The sequence below is a fragment of the Ceratotherium simum genome, chromosome 9, assembly GCF_057802395.1.
Source record: "Ceratotherium simum simum isolate JZ-2026a chromosome 9, ASM5780239v1, whole genome shotgun sequence".
In the NCBI taxonomy this organism is placed as follows: domain Eukaryota; kingdom Metazoa; phylum Chordata; class Mammalia; order Perissodactyla; family Rhinocerotidae; genus Ceratotherium; species Ceratotherium simum.
This window is the reverse complement of record NC_141908.1, coordinates 78,793,988-78,811,369: the sequence shown is the minus strand read 5'-3', so window position 1 is coordinate 78,811,369 and position 17,382 is coordinate 78,793,988. Positions and strand designations below refer to the sequence as shown.

Below are 17,382 nucleotides of genomic sequence, written 5' to 3'. Positions count from 1 at the left end.
GCCCCAAAAGTGAAGAAAGGTAGCTAGAAAATTCACACACACAGTCTTTGTTTTTCTCAATTTGTGCAGACTGGTGTAAATTTCATCATGTCTGTAGTGTCTGGAAATCTAACTTTCAGAGGACAAAGATGAATTTATATTCCTGTTTTGGACAAAGCATACTTAATTGCTGAATAAGTCAGTTCAAGAAAAAAGGCTGAACTTCTACCATGTACCAGGGTCTCTGCTGGGGTGGAGAAAAGGGAAAAAAACACAGAAATGTATACGACATGGACTTTTTGAACGTAGTCACTACCTTCAAAAAGTCCACATTCTTACATCGGAGATACTCATTTAAAAATTAGTTGCAGCAGTGTCCTAAGTGCAAAGAAAGATGTAAGGTAGAAGGGTAGCAGACAGAAGGGAGGAATTAGCTTTGTGAGGAGTGAGTTGGCTGTCAAGGAAGGCATTGTAGAAGAGTGACATTGGAGCCAGATTTGGACAGAGGGTTGGGAAGGTGGAGATGCAGGTTATTTCTGGCAGAGGGAGCAGCACAGAAGCGTCAGAAATGATAGCTCCATGGGGCCGGCCTGGTGGTGCAAGTGATTAAGTGCATGTGGTCTGCTGCGGCGGCGGCCCGGGGTTCGCCGGCTCGGATCCCTGGCACGCACCAACGCACGGCTTGTCAAGCCATGCTGTGGCAGCGTCCCATATAAAAGTAGAGGAAGATGGGCATGGATGTTAGCTCAGGGCCAGTCTTCTCCAGCAAAAAAAAAAAAAAAAAAACAAAAACAAAAACAAAAAGAGGAGGATTGGCAGATGTTAGCTCAGGGCCGATCTTGCTCACAAAAAAAGAAATGATAGCTCCAAATACCATGAGGAAGGAAGTGACCATAGTATTTCTTCATATACTAAGAAGTTGAATTTTATTTTCCTCTTTCAAATAAAGCTGCCTTCCAGGTCTTAACTAAGATAGGATCTTTTTATATTGGAAACTGAAAGCAAAACCTGGCTGTGATGATTACCTACAGATTATTAGGGAAGAAACTTGTTACTTAAGATTTTTATTCTACATAGAATGTAGAAAAACATTACAATAGCACTTCCACGAGTAGATGACCAGTATTTGTTTTGTCACATTCTTTGCCTTTGAATTTAGAATGACCATTTTGGAACTACTGTCAACAATGCATAATAATATATTGGAATGCTTCCTAGCATTATGAGAGGAGAGAGAACAAATGAAAGTTTAAATTGATGTAAAATACACATAATTGAACAAACAACCCTGCAAAAACAAAGCAAACACTATCTGGGAATTTCTGATAATATTGAAATCTGTACACAAAAATTCTTTTGATGTATTCTAGTTTTGAAAACTTTGCTGCTTATATAAAGCAAATATAAGGAGAAATATTAATCTTTATCATAGCTCCTATTCTTAAAGGAAACAAATGATATTTTAAGACTGCATATACAAGGGATAGTCAATATCTTTTTTATTTAAAAAACCACTAATTGGAATCAGGTTTCATTAGGCAAGTAATATCCAAACTTTGCTAATCAGAAACTGCCAGGTATAAAAACAGAACTTTTAGTCACTTGAATACTGGCATTTTTTGACTGTGACTTCTAGTATCAAACATATTAATAATGTTAATTATTACTTTGATATATAAGCAAAATACATCTTAACAGTAGAAAAGTATTTTTGATTTGTTTATTTAATAGATTGGCTGTCTTTGTTCACTGATTCGCAGGGTGAGGAAGTAAATTATTTTCTTGCTGTGTTTGTAAAAATGGCAAAGAACTATCCCACATAACAGTCCTCTGACATTGGTATTGAAATGATCTGTGTTTTAACGAAGAGGAATATATATGTTAGAGAGGTCAAGTTATTTGACCAGATTTCATGTAGCCTGTGAATGGCAGGGCAAGATTTGAGTTTGGCTTTACCTGAGTCTAGAGCTGAAGCTCTTAACTAGTAGATATTCTCCCAGTTCTTCAGTCATGCACAAGAATGATGTTTTTATAAATGTAAAGAATAAGTGTGAAAATGTCTTCACCTGCATGAAAGAAAGGTTACATATCAATTTAAGAGGCATTTACTGGTACCAAATCACCATAATGTTACGTTCAGCTTTGCATGTTTTTGCCTTTAAAATTAATTTCAATTTTAGTATACTACTAAATGTATTAGTATAGTAATATATAAAAATATACTTTAGGGGCCGGCCCCGTGGCTTAGCGGTTAAGTGTGCGCGCTCCGCTGCTGGCGGCCCGGGTTCGGATCCCGGGCACCAACGCACCGCTTCTCCGGCCATGCTGAGGCCGTGTCCCACATACAGCAACTAGAGGGATGTGCAGCTATGACATACAACTATCTGCTGGGGCTTTGGGGGAAAAAAATAAATAAATAAAATTATAAAAAGTATATATATATACACTTTAAAGATCCATTTCTGTATTTGCATATAGGAATTGTATATGAGCAAATAGAAACTTTAGAAATTGTCCTGTTGTTCATATTATTTGAATTATCATGTTATTGAAAGAAACCACAACCCAGACAAGTTAAATAGCTAGTGTGAAGGTATACAGCCAATCAGTGATGGAGACAGGAGACATGCCTCTGATAATAAAGACCACAGAGAAATGATCTGGTTAAGTACAACCTGATATGAAGTTTAGAAACATGTCAAACAATTCTATGTGTATTTAGTAAAAGTATAAATAACACACCTGGGACTTATTAATACCAAATTAAGTTTAGTGGCTGTTTCAGGGGGGAGGAAATACTTTTTTTATATGTCCATAACATTTCACATTTTAAAAAAATCATTTTAATAATACTGTCTCTAATTCTAGCCTTACTTGAATAAACAGAAATGCAGTATGGGAGAGCATGTTTAGCTTGCCATGTGTAAGTAATTACTAGTGTGGGCGTCTGGGAAGACAGCTCTCCATACCTTCACTGACTGCCACTGACCTGTTGTGTCCGACTTCCTTGATAAGATCGAACAGACTACAGAGAAAGTGGAACACCTTGATGAAATGGAGCTATTTCTGTGACATCAGGTTCAACAGATCCCTAATCCTTAGTAAAACAATACAAAAGGGTAGAATTTTTAACATGTTTTCTAATATCAATTGAGGTTTTATTTGGGAGATTAACCAGAGGTTCGCTTGATAGTGCAAAAACAAAAGTAAAGATCACTGCTCTCAAAGGAAATTAGGACTCGAGGTTGGGAACCCAGATTTGTGGAGCCCCACATTCCAAGTCATCTAATGGTCTTCTCTTCTAGTTAGCTTGTAGAAGCCTGCAATGGAGGAAAACACTGTATACTAGGAAAAATCTTAATATGTTGATAGAAAACATTTAACAGTTCTGTAAGTGTTTGTACTTCTAAATGAAATTAAATCCTCCCATATAAAAGTATTTTAATGGTGTTAAATCCTTTCGTTTTCTAAACAAGGTTTTTTATGAAACAAGTAATTTTAACTACTGCGGCTGCCTCATTTGTTAAGGGACTAGGACAAGCCATTTAAGTATTTCCTTATTAATCCAACAGCTAAAGGAAGATAATCACTTTATTCCACAAACATGGAATACCATGAGTAAGCAGACCTGATTCCTGCCCAGGAGGAGTGTCAGGAGCTCTCGTGTGCCGAAACCATTCGGATACTGTGCCCCCCCTTGCACGCTTTTCTAAGTGCCCTGTGAAGAAAAAGTGATTACGTGTAAATGCTACATTTTATGGTGGAGACATTGTGTGTCTTTCGGTAATTTTCCCCAATTAAGTGAACAAAACCAACAGGCCTGGCCCAGAGTCACTACTCTGATTTACTGGTGTGTCCCTGGAAGGCCTTTCTCTGCTTCAGATTGAGCTGAAGAAGCTATTAGTTTAATATCCTCTTGAGTTAAACTTCATCCTGTTGGAACAAGCATTTTCTAAAACATCCCAAGAAACTTACTGTGGTGCACGGTAACATTTTGAAAGTCATTTTGCTTACCATATTAGAATCATTTATTCTTTGGGGAGAAAGGTGTTCAGTTCTTTTTAGATACTTTATACTGTATCCTTCAGTTGTCAATTAGTTATCTTTGTTTCTGTTCATTTATTGATTGAACATTCATTCAGAACCTAGTGTGTATTAGGCACTGTGCTAAGAGATAAGGCTACAGAAATGCATAAGGTTTTCACTTTGGAGGAGCTCAGCATCTGATGGGGAAGACAAGCAGGTAAATGATTACAATACAATACAGTTGTTCAGAGTAGAGGCATGCCCTTAGTAGGGACGTCAAACTTAGCATGAGTGAGTCAGGAAAGATCTGAGGAAGTACAGCAATCATCATATTTGCCAAATGCTAATTCTGGCCCTTTCAAGGATCTGGACTTTGAGAATCTGAGGAAAGCTGTGGTTTCTTTCCTTAAAAAAAAAAAAAAAAAAAAAAAAGCCATACCACAATTAACTCTAGTATAAATTAGCCTCCCCTTTTTCCTTTTCTAAAACTACTTTTTTCAGGTTTTCAAGCTAAGTACTTTGTTATAATATTCTAGAATCTCACCCCATCTTTATGCCTTCTATGATCATACAGACTTTAGTTATCACCTCATGTGTAAGCTTTTTTCCTTGCTAGCCTATATGTCACAGTTTTAATTAATTCATATTTCATAAAGTTTTAGGAAAGCTGATATTTTTTGAGTCACCTTTAAAAAGAAAGCGCTTTCAATTTAAATTATCTTCCACCAGTAATATAGTTTTACTTTTGCCTTATTTCCAATTTTTTCCTGAGGTTTTTAGGCTCAAATTTTACCTTTTACTCTCGAAGACTCATTTATGACAACAAATTATGGCTACGTGTATGTGCATTTGAGGTCAGTTATTAACAGTTAACTTAATCCTCTCTAAACCTTTACATAAGAGTTAAACAGCACGAGAGCATTTCCCGCGCGCCGGCTCTGGTATGAGAAGCGCGCGAGGACTCAGGAATGACCGAGGCTCAGAAGCCTATAGCCTGCAGGGGTGGCCCCGAGGGCCCGGCATGTGCAGGGGGCTCGGAGGAGGCGGGAGGGCCCCGCGCCGAGAATCCCTCCCACGTACCCATGCCCCAGGGGTCTCGACTCGGTTCCTTGCTCTGCTGTGCGGACCGGCCTGGGGTTGTCATTCACTTTATTAAGTACAGAGGAATCCGGGGAAGAAGGAACAGAGGGCTCCCGGCGGGTAGGCCGGAGCCTGCGGGGCGTGAGCGCGGCCGCCGGGTTTGAATCTCCCGCCGCCGCAGCCGGGGCCGACACTGCACGCACCGGGCGGAGGGGAGCGGGCTGCGGGAGCGGACGGCGGCGTCAGGGGCTCGCGGGCGGCGGCGGCGGGAACGGGCGCGGGACGCCCCTCCGCGCGGCCCAGGGCGACCCGAGGCGGCGGCGGAGCGGAGCGGAGCGGCGCGGCGGCTCCGGCGGCGGTGAGCGTCCGCGGCTCCCCGGGGCCCCTTCCCGGGCGGCGGGGCCCGGAGGCCAAAGCCGCGGTTCCCATGGCGACGCCCCAGGGCGGGGGCGCGGCGGGAGCGCCGGCACGCGCGCGCGCTGTCCCTCCGGGCCTCGCCGGCCTCCCGGGGAGCCGGCCCTGCGGCCCCCTCCTGGACGAGGCCCTGGGCCGAGCTCCTGCGGCCTCTCTGCCGCCAGAACGGGCAGGAGCGGGTCTGGCGTGGCCGGGTCCTCTCGGGACCGAGGGAGCTCCCGCCCGCGCCCGCCCGGTGGCCCCCGTGAGCGGCGGCCTGAGGCTCGTTGGGGTGATTTCGCTCGAAGGTGGAGGTCGCTTCCAGTAGAGGCAGATGCTCACAGCCTTCAGGTGCTTTCCTGCTGACCTCCTTTTATGTTGTGCTTATTTTGATGTCATTAGTTTGTAATGGGAATTCTTTAGAAACTAAGTGGACAGCGATTGGTAAAAACAAAACATAAGTAAATGTGCGGTTTAAGGCGAACAGCGGAATGCACGAGCTCCCGAGGGCTTCTGGGCACAAATCCCAAGGCCTTAAAGCCAGCCGCACGCACCGATGCGGCTTGTGGAAACGCGGAGCATCTGGTCAGGTGCCCGAATGATGTCACTGGTCGGATACCTGATGCCCTGAGAAAGATGGAGAGGGGAAAAAATCCATCCTGGCAAGCAACCCGCGATGCCGTGGGTTTGCCGGTAGAGGGGGTGGGATTATTTTTCATGTAATAGATGATCTTGATGCACAGAGCATGAAAGCTATTATAAACTGTGCGTCACTGTGAAATAGCTTACTGGGAAGATGACATTTATCCATGGTTTTGGGTTTTCTCTAAGTGTTTTATGTATTGGTTTATTTGATTCTGACTCAGGCGACGTACTGTAAGGCGATATTACTTTAATCATCTTCACATCAGTATTTACGGAGTAGCCACAGGTGCCTCATCCTTTAGCAGGAGTTAATTATACGTTTATTGGCCAAATAAACATCTAGCGGTATGTATATATTTTTTATATGACCAAAATTTTTAATCGTTTTATATTTGTTGTCTGTGCCTGACATACCCAAGTGTTCTTTGAAATTTCTGTACTTATTTAATTGTGCAGAATGATTGTACGTCTAGGCATTGAAACAGTTATGTGCAAGACATTGGTCTAATTACCAGTAATTATAATTGCCAGGTAAACATTATAATTTTAAAGTTAGATAGGCATTCAGAAATCAGCCAGTCCAAGGGCAAAAACTACAAACATGAGACTGGTGGAAAAACTAGGAAAACATTTTTATTAGAAATATTTATTATGAAACAAAATTTATACCAGTGACTGAACTAGGACCAAATAACATATTAAATATCGGATATAGAACATACTATATTGTTTTGTTCTACTGTGCTGTCCAACCTTGTGATTTCATTGTGTGATACAGCCTATATTTAAAATTTTTACTTTTATAGTTTACTTTTTTCAGTACTAACTGTGCCTCCTTTAAAATTTTCTTCTTTTTATGTTCATTAACAACAGATGGGATGTGTGAAAGACTTTTAAATATGTCTATAGGGCCGGCCCCGTGGCTTGGTGGTTAAGTGAGCGCGCTCCACTGCTGGCGACCCGGGTTCGTATCCCGGGCTCACACCGGCGCGCTGCTTCTCCGGCCATGCTGAGGCCGCGTCCCACATACAGCAACTAGAAGGATGTGCAACTATGACATACAACTATCTACTGGGGCTTTGGGGAGAAAAAATAAATAAATAAAATCTTTAAAAAAATAAATAAATAAATAAATATGTCTATAACTGGGAAGATTTCCCCAAGTGAACTGGCTTTTGTTATTTAATAATATCTTTATTCCTTTTTTCCATTTTGTCTGTTTTTCATTGATTCCGTAAGTTTTTCCTTTTTTTCTGAAGTCAAACTTTTAAACTGCTGCTTGGGTCCAATATTCACCATTAAAAGTTAGTCGCCTTCTATGTAACCCATTATTATCATTAGTAGTAGTAGTATTTTGTCATTGTTGACTTGTTTGCTAATAACAGTTTTTAGATTTTTTAAATTTCTTTTTGTGTTGATTTAGTTTAGATTAAAAAAATGAAAACAAAGACAAAAGTACCACAATACAGAAGCGTATTTACAACAGCCAACATTAGCAACTGTTAGCCTTGTGTCATATTTCTTTCAAGTACTTTTTAAATAAGGAAATAAAATATTCCCAATGAAGCTAACGTTCTTTTTCTCCCATACCCATTCTCTTCCTGCCCACCTGATATTGCTCATTCATATTTTTATTTCTTCTTGATCAGTCTTGCTGGAAGCTTATCACTTTTCATAATTTTTTCAAATGAACCAACTTTTGACTTTGTTGATTTTCTCTCTTATTTGCCTATTTTCTGTTTCGCTGATTTCTACTCTTATTTTTCTTATTTCGTTTCTGCTACTTTGGGTTTAATTTGCTCTTTTTCTGACTTCTGAAGGTAGAAGCATAAATAATTGATTTTATACCTTTCTTCTTTTCATATGGGCATTTAAAGCTGTGAGTTTTCTTCTAAGCATGCTTTAGCTGCATCCTACAAATTTGAGTGTTTTCATTATCATTTAGTGAAAAATATTTTAAGATTTTTCTGTGATTTCTTGGATCCATTATTTATTTAGATGTGTTATTTTATTTCCAAATATTTGGGAAGTGTCTTAGATAGATGATTGCTGTTGATTTCTAAATTTGTGATGTTGTGAGAGAACATACTCTGTATTATTTCAATACCTTTACATTTGTTGAAGGTTTTTCTTTTTTCTGCCTAGCCTATGGTCTGTCTGGGTGGAATGTTCCAGTTACCTTTGGGGGAAAAATGTGTATTTGGCTGGTGGTGGGTGGAATGGTCTATAAATATCAATTAGGTCAAGTTGGTTGAGAGTGTTGCTCAAACATTTTATATCTTCACTTTTTCTATGTCTCCTTATTCTGTCAGTTACTCTGGAGAGAGTGTTAAATCTGTGATTGTAGATTTGTCTGTTTCTCCCTTTAGTTCTGTTACTTTTTTTTCTTATTTGGTAGCTTTGTTGTTAGTCACCTACACATTTAAGATGGCTATGTCTTTTTGATAAATTGACCCTTTTATTATTCTGAAATGTCTATCTTTGAAAATACTTTTTACCTAGAAGCCTGTTTTGTCTGACATCCATATAAGCTTACTGTTGCCTTGTATCTTTTTCTCTCCTTTTCCTTTTAACTCATCTGTCTATTTATGTTTAAAGTGTGTTTCTTATAAACTGCATATAGTTGGGTTTTACTTGTTTATCCAGTCTTACGATCTCTGCCTTTTAATAGTGTTATATAGTCCATTTATATTTTTGTAATTTTTTCTGAGTTTGCATTAAGTGTATTGGTGTTCTTTTTCTATTTTCCCATTTACTCTTTGGTCCTCTTTTTCTTCTCTTTTCCCGCTTACTCATTGGTCCTCTTTCCTGCCTTCTTTTGAGTGAATTGAGTTTTTTAAAAAATATTCTTTTTTTTTCCTCCTCTCTTGACTTTTTCATTTTGCCTCTTTGTGTTCTTTTTCTATTGGTTGTGCTAGAGATTACAATACGCATCTTGAACTTATCACAGCCTATTTTCACGTGTATTCTAGTACTTCATGAACAATGTAAGAATATTACAATTTATACTTCCAATAACCATCTTCTCATCTTTGTACTGTTATCATATATATTACTTCTACATATGCTTTATATTTTCATTATTTTTAATTTAAAGAATCAATCTTTTAGTGAAATTTAAAGATGCATGTATATATGTAATTTTAAAAAAATCCTCTGTGTCTATCAGTATATTTACCCTTTTTGATTTCTCTCTTGCTAAAGAGGACTGAGTTTCTGTGTGTTATCATTTCCCTTCACCCTAAAGAATGTTTAGAATTTTGGTAGTACAGGCCTGCTTGGGATAAATTCTTTCAGCTTTTACCTCTGAAATTTTATTTTGTTTTCGTTTTTGAAGGATATTTCTATTAGATACAGAATTCTTGGCTAACTTTGTTTTCAGGACTTAAAGATGCAGTCCCTTGTCTGCTGGCCTCCGTGGTTTTGTTGAGCAGCTTAGCCCTCTTCCTGCTGCTCTGCCAAAGGTGAAAGCAGCCATGCGCGTCAAGTGCTAGGTAGGGCTAGTCACTTTCTGGATTTTAGTTCATTAGCTTTCTTTGCACTCTCAGCTCTCTCGTGGGCTTTAAGAAAACACATAATTTTGTAGTTATCTACCTTATTCTCATCGTTAGGATGGGAGTGATGTTCTCTTGCAACTTTCTAAAGTGGAAACGGAAGACCAGTACAATACTAATTTAATTAATATTGCTTAAAAATCTCTTCGTTCTCTTATTTTCTAGATTTTTCCTGGTTATTTTTACATTTGTGTTCCTAATGAGTTTCACAGTCAATTTGTCTTTGTAACAAGAATTGCAAACAACCTCTTGGTAATGATTTAGATGACATTGAATGTATTGATTGATTGTTGATTAGAGACAAATGACCTCTTTACTTTAAGTCTTCATATCCAAGAACAGGGCATGTCTTTTCTTTTTTAAGTCTTCTGTTTTACTTTTCTTCATGTGAGTTACTCGATGTTGAATTTATTCCTAGGAATTTTAATTGGGATGCATTTTTTCTTGCATTATATTTTCTGTTTATTTTTTGGAAATTAATAGGAAAACTGCTCGATTTTGTATATTAATTTTATAACCAGCTACCTTCTTAAAAGATCTTGTTGCTTCTAATAATTTCTCAATGAATTGTCTGACGTGTTCCAAGTATACAATCACATCATGTGTAAAATGATACTTTAGCCTCCTCCATTTTGATATTAATCCCTCATTTCTTTTTTTAGTCCCACTATATCGTTTAGCACTTCTAGAACAATGCTAAATAATAGATTAATGGTGGGCTTCCTTGGTATTGTTCCTTGCTTTAATGTGAAAGCTCTTGGTGTTTTACCATTAAGCATTATGGCGGCATTTGTGTGTGTGCGCGCATGTGTGCGCGCCTCCCATTAAGGTAGAAGCTGTATATTTCTGTTTTATTGAAAGATTTCTTTTTAAAATATCAAGAATGGATGTTAAATTTTATTAAATGCCTTTTTATCATGAAACATGAAGAATTTATCATACTTTTTTTCTCACTAACATTTTAATGGTACGTTCTAGAATTTTTGTCCCAGGTGATTTTCATCAAATTTTTCTTATTTTTGCATTATGTATCAATTATTTTAACAGTTAAAACAATTAAATTCTGTTTTGTTTGTTATAATCAGTTAGATTTAACTGAATTAAATGCTCATTGCTAACCCTTTTCATAATTTCTTCATTTTATAAATTCTTGATTTTAAATATATTTTAGTTGTATGGATTGTGGCTTCAAATAATTTTTGTTTTGTTGTTTTGTTTTATCAGTTTTAGGAGGGGTTCATGGGTGCTGTATTCCTGATGCTTGCATATCTAAAAAACCTTTCTAGACACTCAGCCTTACTCAAATGCTGTATTTCATTGATCCTAAGAAGCACTTGTTCATATTTTCACATCTCTGACATCATTTCTGAAATCTGAACTTTTTATGTATCTGAAAATTGATGATTTGAAAGTTTAATTTGTAGCTCTTTTTCTTATATAGAGGTACATAAAATAATGGTCACCTTTCAAATGGTGGTGTCTTCAATTTGATGAAATATGGTAAGATAATTGCAAATTATTACTTTACCAAAAAATAATTTTTTATCTATAAGGTTGGCAAAGATCAGAAAATTTAATAACACAATGTGTTAACGAGTTGTGGTGACTAAGTATTTTCCTACATTACTGGTGGGCATAAAAATTGGTACAATATCTATGGAGGACAATTTAGTAAAATGAAAAATTTTTTTTTTTTTGTGAGGAGGACCAGCCCTGAGCTAACATCTGATGCCAATCCTCCCCTTTTTTCTTGAGGAAGACTGGCCCTGAGCTAACATCTGTGGCCATCTTCCTCCACTTTATTTGGGATGCCACCACAGCACGGCTCAACAAGCGGTGTGTCAGTGCGTGCCTGGGATCCGAACCTGGAACCTCGGGCCGCTGCAGCAGAGTGCGCACACCCAACCGCTTGCACCACCAGCCAGCCCCATGAAAAATATTTTTAAATGCGTCCACCCTTTGATTCAGCCATTATACTTCCAGGAATTTATCTCATAGGTGTACTTCATGTATTTTAAATAATACATATATGTTTATTCATTGCAGTATGGTTTGAAATAATAAAATTCTGGAAACAATCTAAATATCCATCAATAATAGACCAGTTAAATTAATTATAGTACATCCATAAAATGGAATGTTACATATCTATTAAAATAATATTCCAGCTAAGTAGAAAATTCCATGTCATATTCTTTTTCCCTCAGCACTGTACACAGTACTCCCTTTTATCCATTATCTAATGTTGCTGAGGAGTTGTCTGAGGCCAGCATAAATTATTTAATTTGCAGGTGGCCCTGTTTCTTCTGTCTAGATGCTAATGGCATTCTTTCTTTATCCTTAAAATTCAGCAACATTCCGTAATAATGTCGTAGTCTTCATCATTCTCTGTTAATTTTTCCTGGAACATGGTTAGCCCTTTCAATTTTCAGCTGTATGTCCTTGAATATTTTGGCCGTTCCAGCAGTCTCTCTCTGTCCAAGAGTATTGCTTGTGTGTTAGATCTCAATTGTTTATCTTCTGAATCTGTCTGTCATCTTTCTTCTGTCCAACCACTTTGACTTTAACCACCTTTATCTTGTAATCTTCATTCTGAATGATTTTTCCGAGTTTGTCATCCATGTTATTAACTTGGTTTTCTGAAGTATCTATGTACTTGGAGTTGTTTCTAATATAGTTTCAAGTTCTGGGGTTTTTCTTCTCTTCTTTTTTGTTATATCTTTTATTTTCTTCAGCTCTTTTTAAAAATCTGTTTTGTGGAGTTATGTTCTATTTAGCTGCACGCAGAGCAGGTTTTCTTTAAACTTCTATATTTTATGGTTCTTCAAATGTATATATTTTTTCTCTTTTTTACGATATGGTTCCTCCTCCTTTTCTTGCAGTGCTACTTTTTCATGTTATTTGTTTTGCATGTTATTTATTGTTGAAAGGGGCAGTTCTATTCTGGCCTGCTCTTTGCCCAAGAGCGGTGTAAATGGAGTCTTCTTAACCCCCTCGCATTGGCCATTGGAATAACTGCATTAGAGGCTGAGATAGGAGACTGGATGCATCATCGTGATCTCTGTTCTTTAATTGACTGCTGGGTGACAGTTTTCATGTGTTCTCTCTAAGCAGTTTCCCACAGTGTGTGTTAATCATTGGTTCCAGAGATTCAAAATAGTCAAAGGAGCTAGGCAGATGGAGATAAAATGTCAGGCTTACTACTGAGAGAGCTATTGGAGGATGTGTATGGAATCAGTGTTCTTATTCTTCTGTCCTCCAATCCAGACTTGGAATAGCCCACCCAAAGTAAAGTTTGGGTCTTCATAATAGACGCACTTACCTAAGACTTTTGCCTCACACTGATTACGTCACAAGTGGTGGGTAAGAGGTTAAAAAACAAACTAAATTCCCTGATTTTAAGACTTTTGATAAATTAGCTCTACCCAATCAAGAAATGTGGACCAATGGTAAACTCACCAGTCAGGTTTCACACTTAAGGGAGAAGGGGGGAGAGATTAGGAATATTTACGGAAAATCCCTCCTCATGGAAACCAGAGCAGTTGAAAAGAAGCATTCCCCACCTTAAACATCATGATCCCTTCTTCAGTAGTATTCTTTACTACCCTGTGATAGGGAGATAGGCACCAAGTAGAATGCTGTCTATTGCTTCCATAAGTCTGGTTACTGTGTCTTGAAGGACTCGTGTTTTCAAGTTAGCGATTGATTATTTGTATTGTTCTTCGGGACCCGGTTTCCCCAGACCAATCTGCTTGAGATTAGATCGGATTTGGACATCCTCTTTAACTGTGATGCAAACTTCATTGTATCTGACAGTTATTCATTGGCGTCAGTGCCATGAGATGTGGCCATCTTGCACAGGAGTTTCCGTCTCTAATTTTGGTCATATTTTGGTCAGGGAAAGGAGTTATGCAAACATATGCTCATTCCCTCTTTTTTCCCAGAAGCTGTTAATCTTTTTAATCATTGCTCATCTGACAGATGAACATATTTTTCTTTCATTTTTGCTTCTTTAGTTAGAAAAGAGGTTAAATAACATTTTTGTGTACAGTATTCACTGGACTTTTGAAGTTCTTTTGTGAATTGCCTATTCTTATTTTGCCCTTGTTTTTCAATTTGTAAGTTTGTCTTTTCACTATTGAGTTATGAATTCTTTAATTTAAAATTATTAACTTCTTCTTCTTCATATCTTATCTTACCCAGTTACTTCTTATCAAATTTTGCTTGTGGCCCATTTTGTCATATAAATTTAAAATTTTTATGATGTCCTGCATGATTTCTGTGCCTGGTATCACATTAGAAAGGTTTCTGACCCCAAGTTTGTAGAACTCGCACATATATTTTCACATGGTATTGTTATAAGGGTTTTTTTTTTTTTTTGAGGAAGATTGGCCCTGTGCTAACATCTGTTGCCAATCTTCCCCTTTTTTTTTTTCTTTTCTTTTCTTTCTCCCCAAAGCCCCAGTACCTAGTTGGGTGTCATAGTTGTAGAGTTGTAGCTTTTCTATGTGGGACGCCGCCTCAGCATGGCTTGATAGCAGTGAGTAGGTGGGTGCCCAGGATCCAAACCAGCGAACCTCGAGCCACTGAAGTGGAATGTGCAAACTTAACCTCTACTCCACCGGGCCAGCCCTTTTATAAGGTTTTAACATTTAAATTTTGGACCATCTAAGAATCAAACACTTTTTTTCAAATAGATGGTTAATTGTCACAACAATAGTTATTGAATAATATATCCCTTTCTCACTGATTTGAAATGCCACATTGACTGTAGTGGGCTGAATGTGACCCCCAAAGAAAACAGGTCCTAATCCCTGGAGTCTATGAATGTTACTTCCTACAGTAAAGTGTTTGCAGATGTGACTGAGCTAAGGATTTTGAGATGAGATTATTCTGGATTACTTGGGAGAGTCCTAAATGCCATCACAAGTGTCCTTATTTTAAAGATTTTATTTATTCAGTTTTTTCCCCCCAAAGCCCCAGTAGATAGTTGTATGTCATAGGTTCACATCCTTCTAGTTGCTGTACGTGGGACTCGGCCTCACGTTGGACGGAGAAGTGGTGCCTCGGGGCGCTCCCGGGATCCGAACCCGGGCCGCCAGCATCAGAGCGCGCGCACTTAACCGCTAAGCCACGGAGCCGGCCCACAAGTGTCCTTATTTTAGAGAGAGGCAGAGGGAGGTTAAACACTTACACAGAGGAGAAGCCATGTGAAGACAGAGGCAGAGATAGGAATTACGTGGCCACTAGCCAAGGACGGCCTGCAGCCGCCAGAAGCTGCAAGAAAGAAGGAATGTGTTCCCCCAGAGTCTCCCAGAGGGTGCAGCCCTGCTAACACCTGATGTCGAATTTCTGGCCCCCAGAACTGTGAGAGAATAAATTTCCATTGTTTTAAGCCACCAAGTTTGTAATTTGTTACAGCAGCCATAGGAAGTTAATACGTCGATCATATACTAAATTCTTTTATATGTTTTGGTCTTTCTGTGGATTTTTTTTCCCGTTTGTTCACACTGCTCTATGTGTTCTGGTGCCAGTACCATTCTGTTTTAATTAGTAAGATTTACCTTCAGGTTTATTTTTCAAAATAATCGTTATTTTATTAAAGTTGTATGCATACATGATGTTTAAAAGTCAAATAATGGGGCCAGCCCCATGGCGTATCGGGTAAGTTTGCACATTCCACTTTGGTGGCCCAGGTTTGCCAGTTCGGATCCTGGGCACGGACCTACTCATCGCTCGTCAAGCCATGCTGAGGCAGCGTCCCATATAGAAGAGCTACAACTCTACAACTATGACACACAACTATGTACTGGGGCTTTGGGGAGGGAAAAAAAAAGAAAAAGAGGAAGATTGGCAACAGGTGGTAGCACAGGGCCAATCTTTCTCAAAAAAAAAGTCAAATATTAAAGGACTATAGTGTGTGAAAGCAGTCTGCCATTCCTGCCCCAGTTCCAATCTCCAGTAGCAGCTACCTTCAACCCTTCTGTTTCCTCTGCTATTTCCCGCCATACTTCTAAATCACGTGTTTATATGCTGCTGTTTGATTTATTAGTTCAAGGCATTATCTGCTTACTTTCCATGTGGCACACGAGGACTTAGCTATCCTTCACCACCACTGTCCCCTCTCGTCCTCCCGCAGTATAGCTATGTTACGATTTTTATTAAATCAAGTAAGTGTTTACACTACTGTGAACTGTTAAGTATTGAAACAACTTAGTCAATAGTGCGCTATAAGCAGGCCTCCTTTTTTGAATATCCTTTCCCTTCATTTTTATTGGAGTTAATAATAGCTTTTTTCTTATTTACCTAATTTTCTGAATACCATTGATTTTTTTCCCCAGTTGCTCTGACGTTTCTGCTACATGACTACGAATAACATGCTCAAACATACCAGTTATGTTTCCTAGAAATCTCCTTTCCACAGTCCTTCGTCTTCCTGCTTGAGTCTGAGCTGCTTGCTCTGTGCAGCTGTCATCTTGGGCCTTGCCTTCATTGCTCTTCTGGACTGGACTTTGGTCTTCTGTCTTGCATTGCTGCTTTTGAAAAATCTGCTCTTATTCTGACTCCTACTGCTTTGTATGTGATCTGTTTTTTCTCTCTTAAAACTTTCATGATCCTTTTATCCCTGGTTTCCTGAAAGTTCACAATGATGCATTTTGGAATAAATCTCTTTTTGTGTGGAGATTTGTGTCTTTCAGTTATAGGAAAATTTCTTCAATTATTTCCTCCCTTTAGAAGACTCTTTAGTCAAACATTGGACTTCTTGGACTGTCTCTAATTTTCTTACCTTTTTTGTGGTTCTACTTTCTATTTGTTTATTTTTCAACCCTTTTATTAAATTAAAAAGAAAGTTCAGTATCCTATTTTTTCCCCCAAGGTTCTTTCTTATTCTTTTATTATTCCTTTCTGAGTGATAGTCTGTTGTTTTTTTCATGGAAGGAGTATCTTTCTCTCTGAGGTTATTATTAGAGGGTTACGTCTTGTTTGGTTTTCCTCCCTATGTTGTCTTTGTTTCCTCTCAGCTGCTTTCTTTTCTCTGTTTGTTGGTTTAGGTCAGAAGACTTTCCTAAGATATCTGGTAATCTTTGGCTTTGCATTTATTTTGTGTGTGTGTGTGTGAGGAAGATTAACCCTGAGCTAACATCTATTGCCAATCCTCCTCTTTTTTTGCTAAGGAAGATTGGCCGTGGGCTAACATCTGTGCCAATCTCCCTCTACTTTATATGTGGGATACCTGCCACAGCATGGCTTGATAAACGCTGCATAGGTCCGCACGTGAGATCTGAACCTACGAACCCTGGGCCACCGAAGTGGAGCACGCGAACTTAGCCACTACACCACCGGGCCAGCCCCTGCATTTATTTTTAAGAGTAAAACTATAACAAAGTTAATTGGAAGCTTTGTGTGTATGAGCGAGCTTGTCAGCTGTGAATTTTGCTTTACGGTGAATAGGCAAAGATCTATCCTTTTAGAATGTCCAAATGACATATTCCTTTTCTCTGGAGCTTTTAATTTTTTCCAGAGGAAAGAATGTTCCAGTCTTTTCTGAAGAGTGGAGAGGTGTGTGTGTGTATGTGTATGTTTGTGAAAGCTTTGCCATGATGAGTGAGGAAGAGGAAAAGAGCTTGACATTCAGTGATTCAGTCTGTAGACTTTCACTTAATCATTTTGTTTTGAGGCCAAGCCCTCTGCTTTGCTGGTATGC

At 38.7% G+C, this 17,382-nt stretch overlaps 1 protein-coding gene across 5 annotated transcripts in view; it reads left to right on the top strand.

The window, feature by feature from the left end:
• Positions 1 to 5,253: 5,253 nt before the first annotated feature.
• The window catches only part of ICA1L (islet cell autoantigen 1 like), a 70,350-nt gene continuing 58,221 nt past the window's right edge, over positions 5,254 to 17,382 (top strand). Inside the window, exons 1-2 of one of the 5 annotated variants that reach the window (XM_087435638.1) lie at positions 5,575 to 5,829; positions 6,345 to 6,468. Coding sequence is in view for 2 of the 5 variants with exons in the window: in XM_087435642.1 (XP_087291768.1) it covers positions 5,944 to 6,068 (125 nt within the window). In the remaining 3 variants the exon portion in view is untranslated. Of the gene's footprint in view, positions 5,444 to 5,574; positions 5,830 to 5,849; positions 6,069 to 6,198; positions 6,469 to 17,382 lie in introns of those variants that run through there. The other 4 variants (XM_087435641.1, XM_087435636.1, XM_087435642.1 and 1 more) reach the window with 4 other exon arrangements.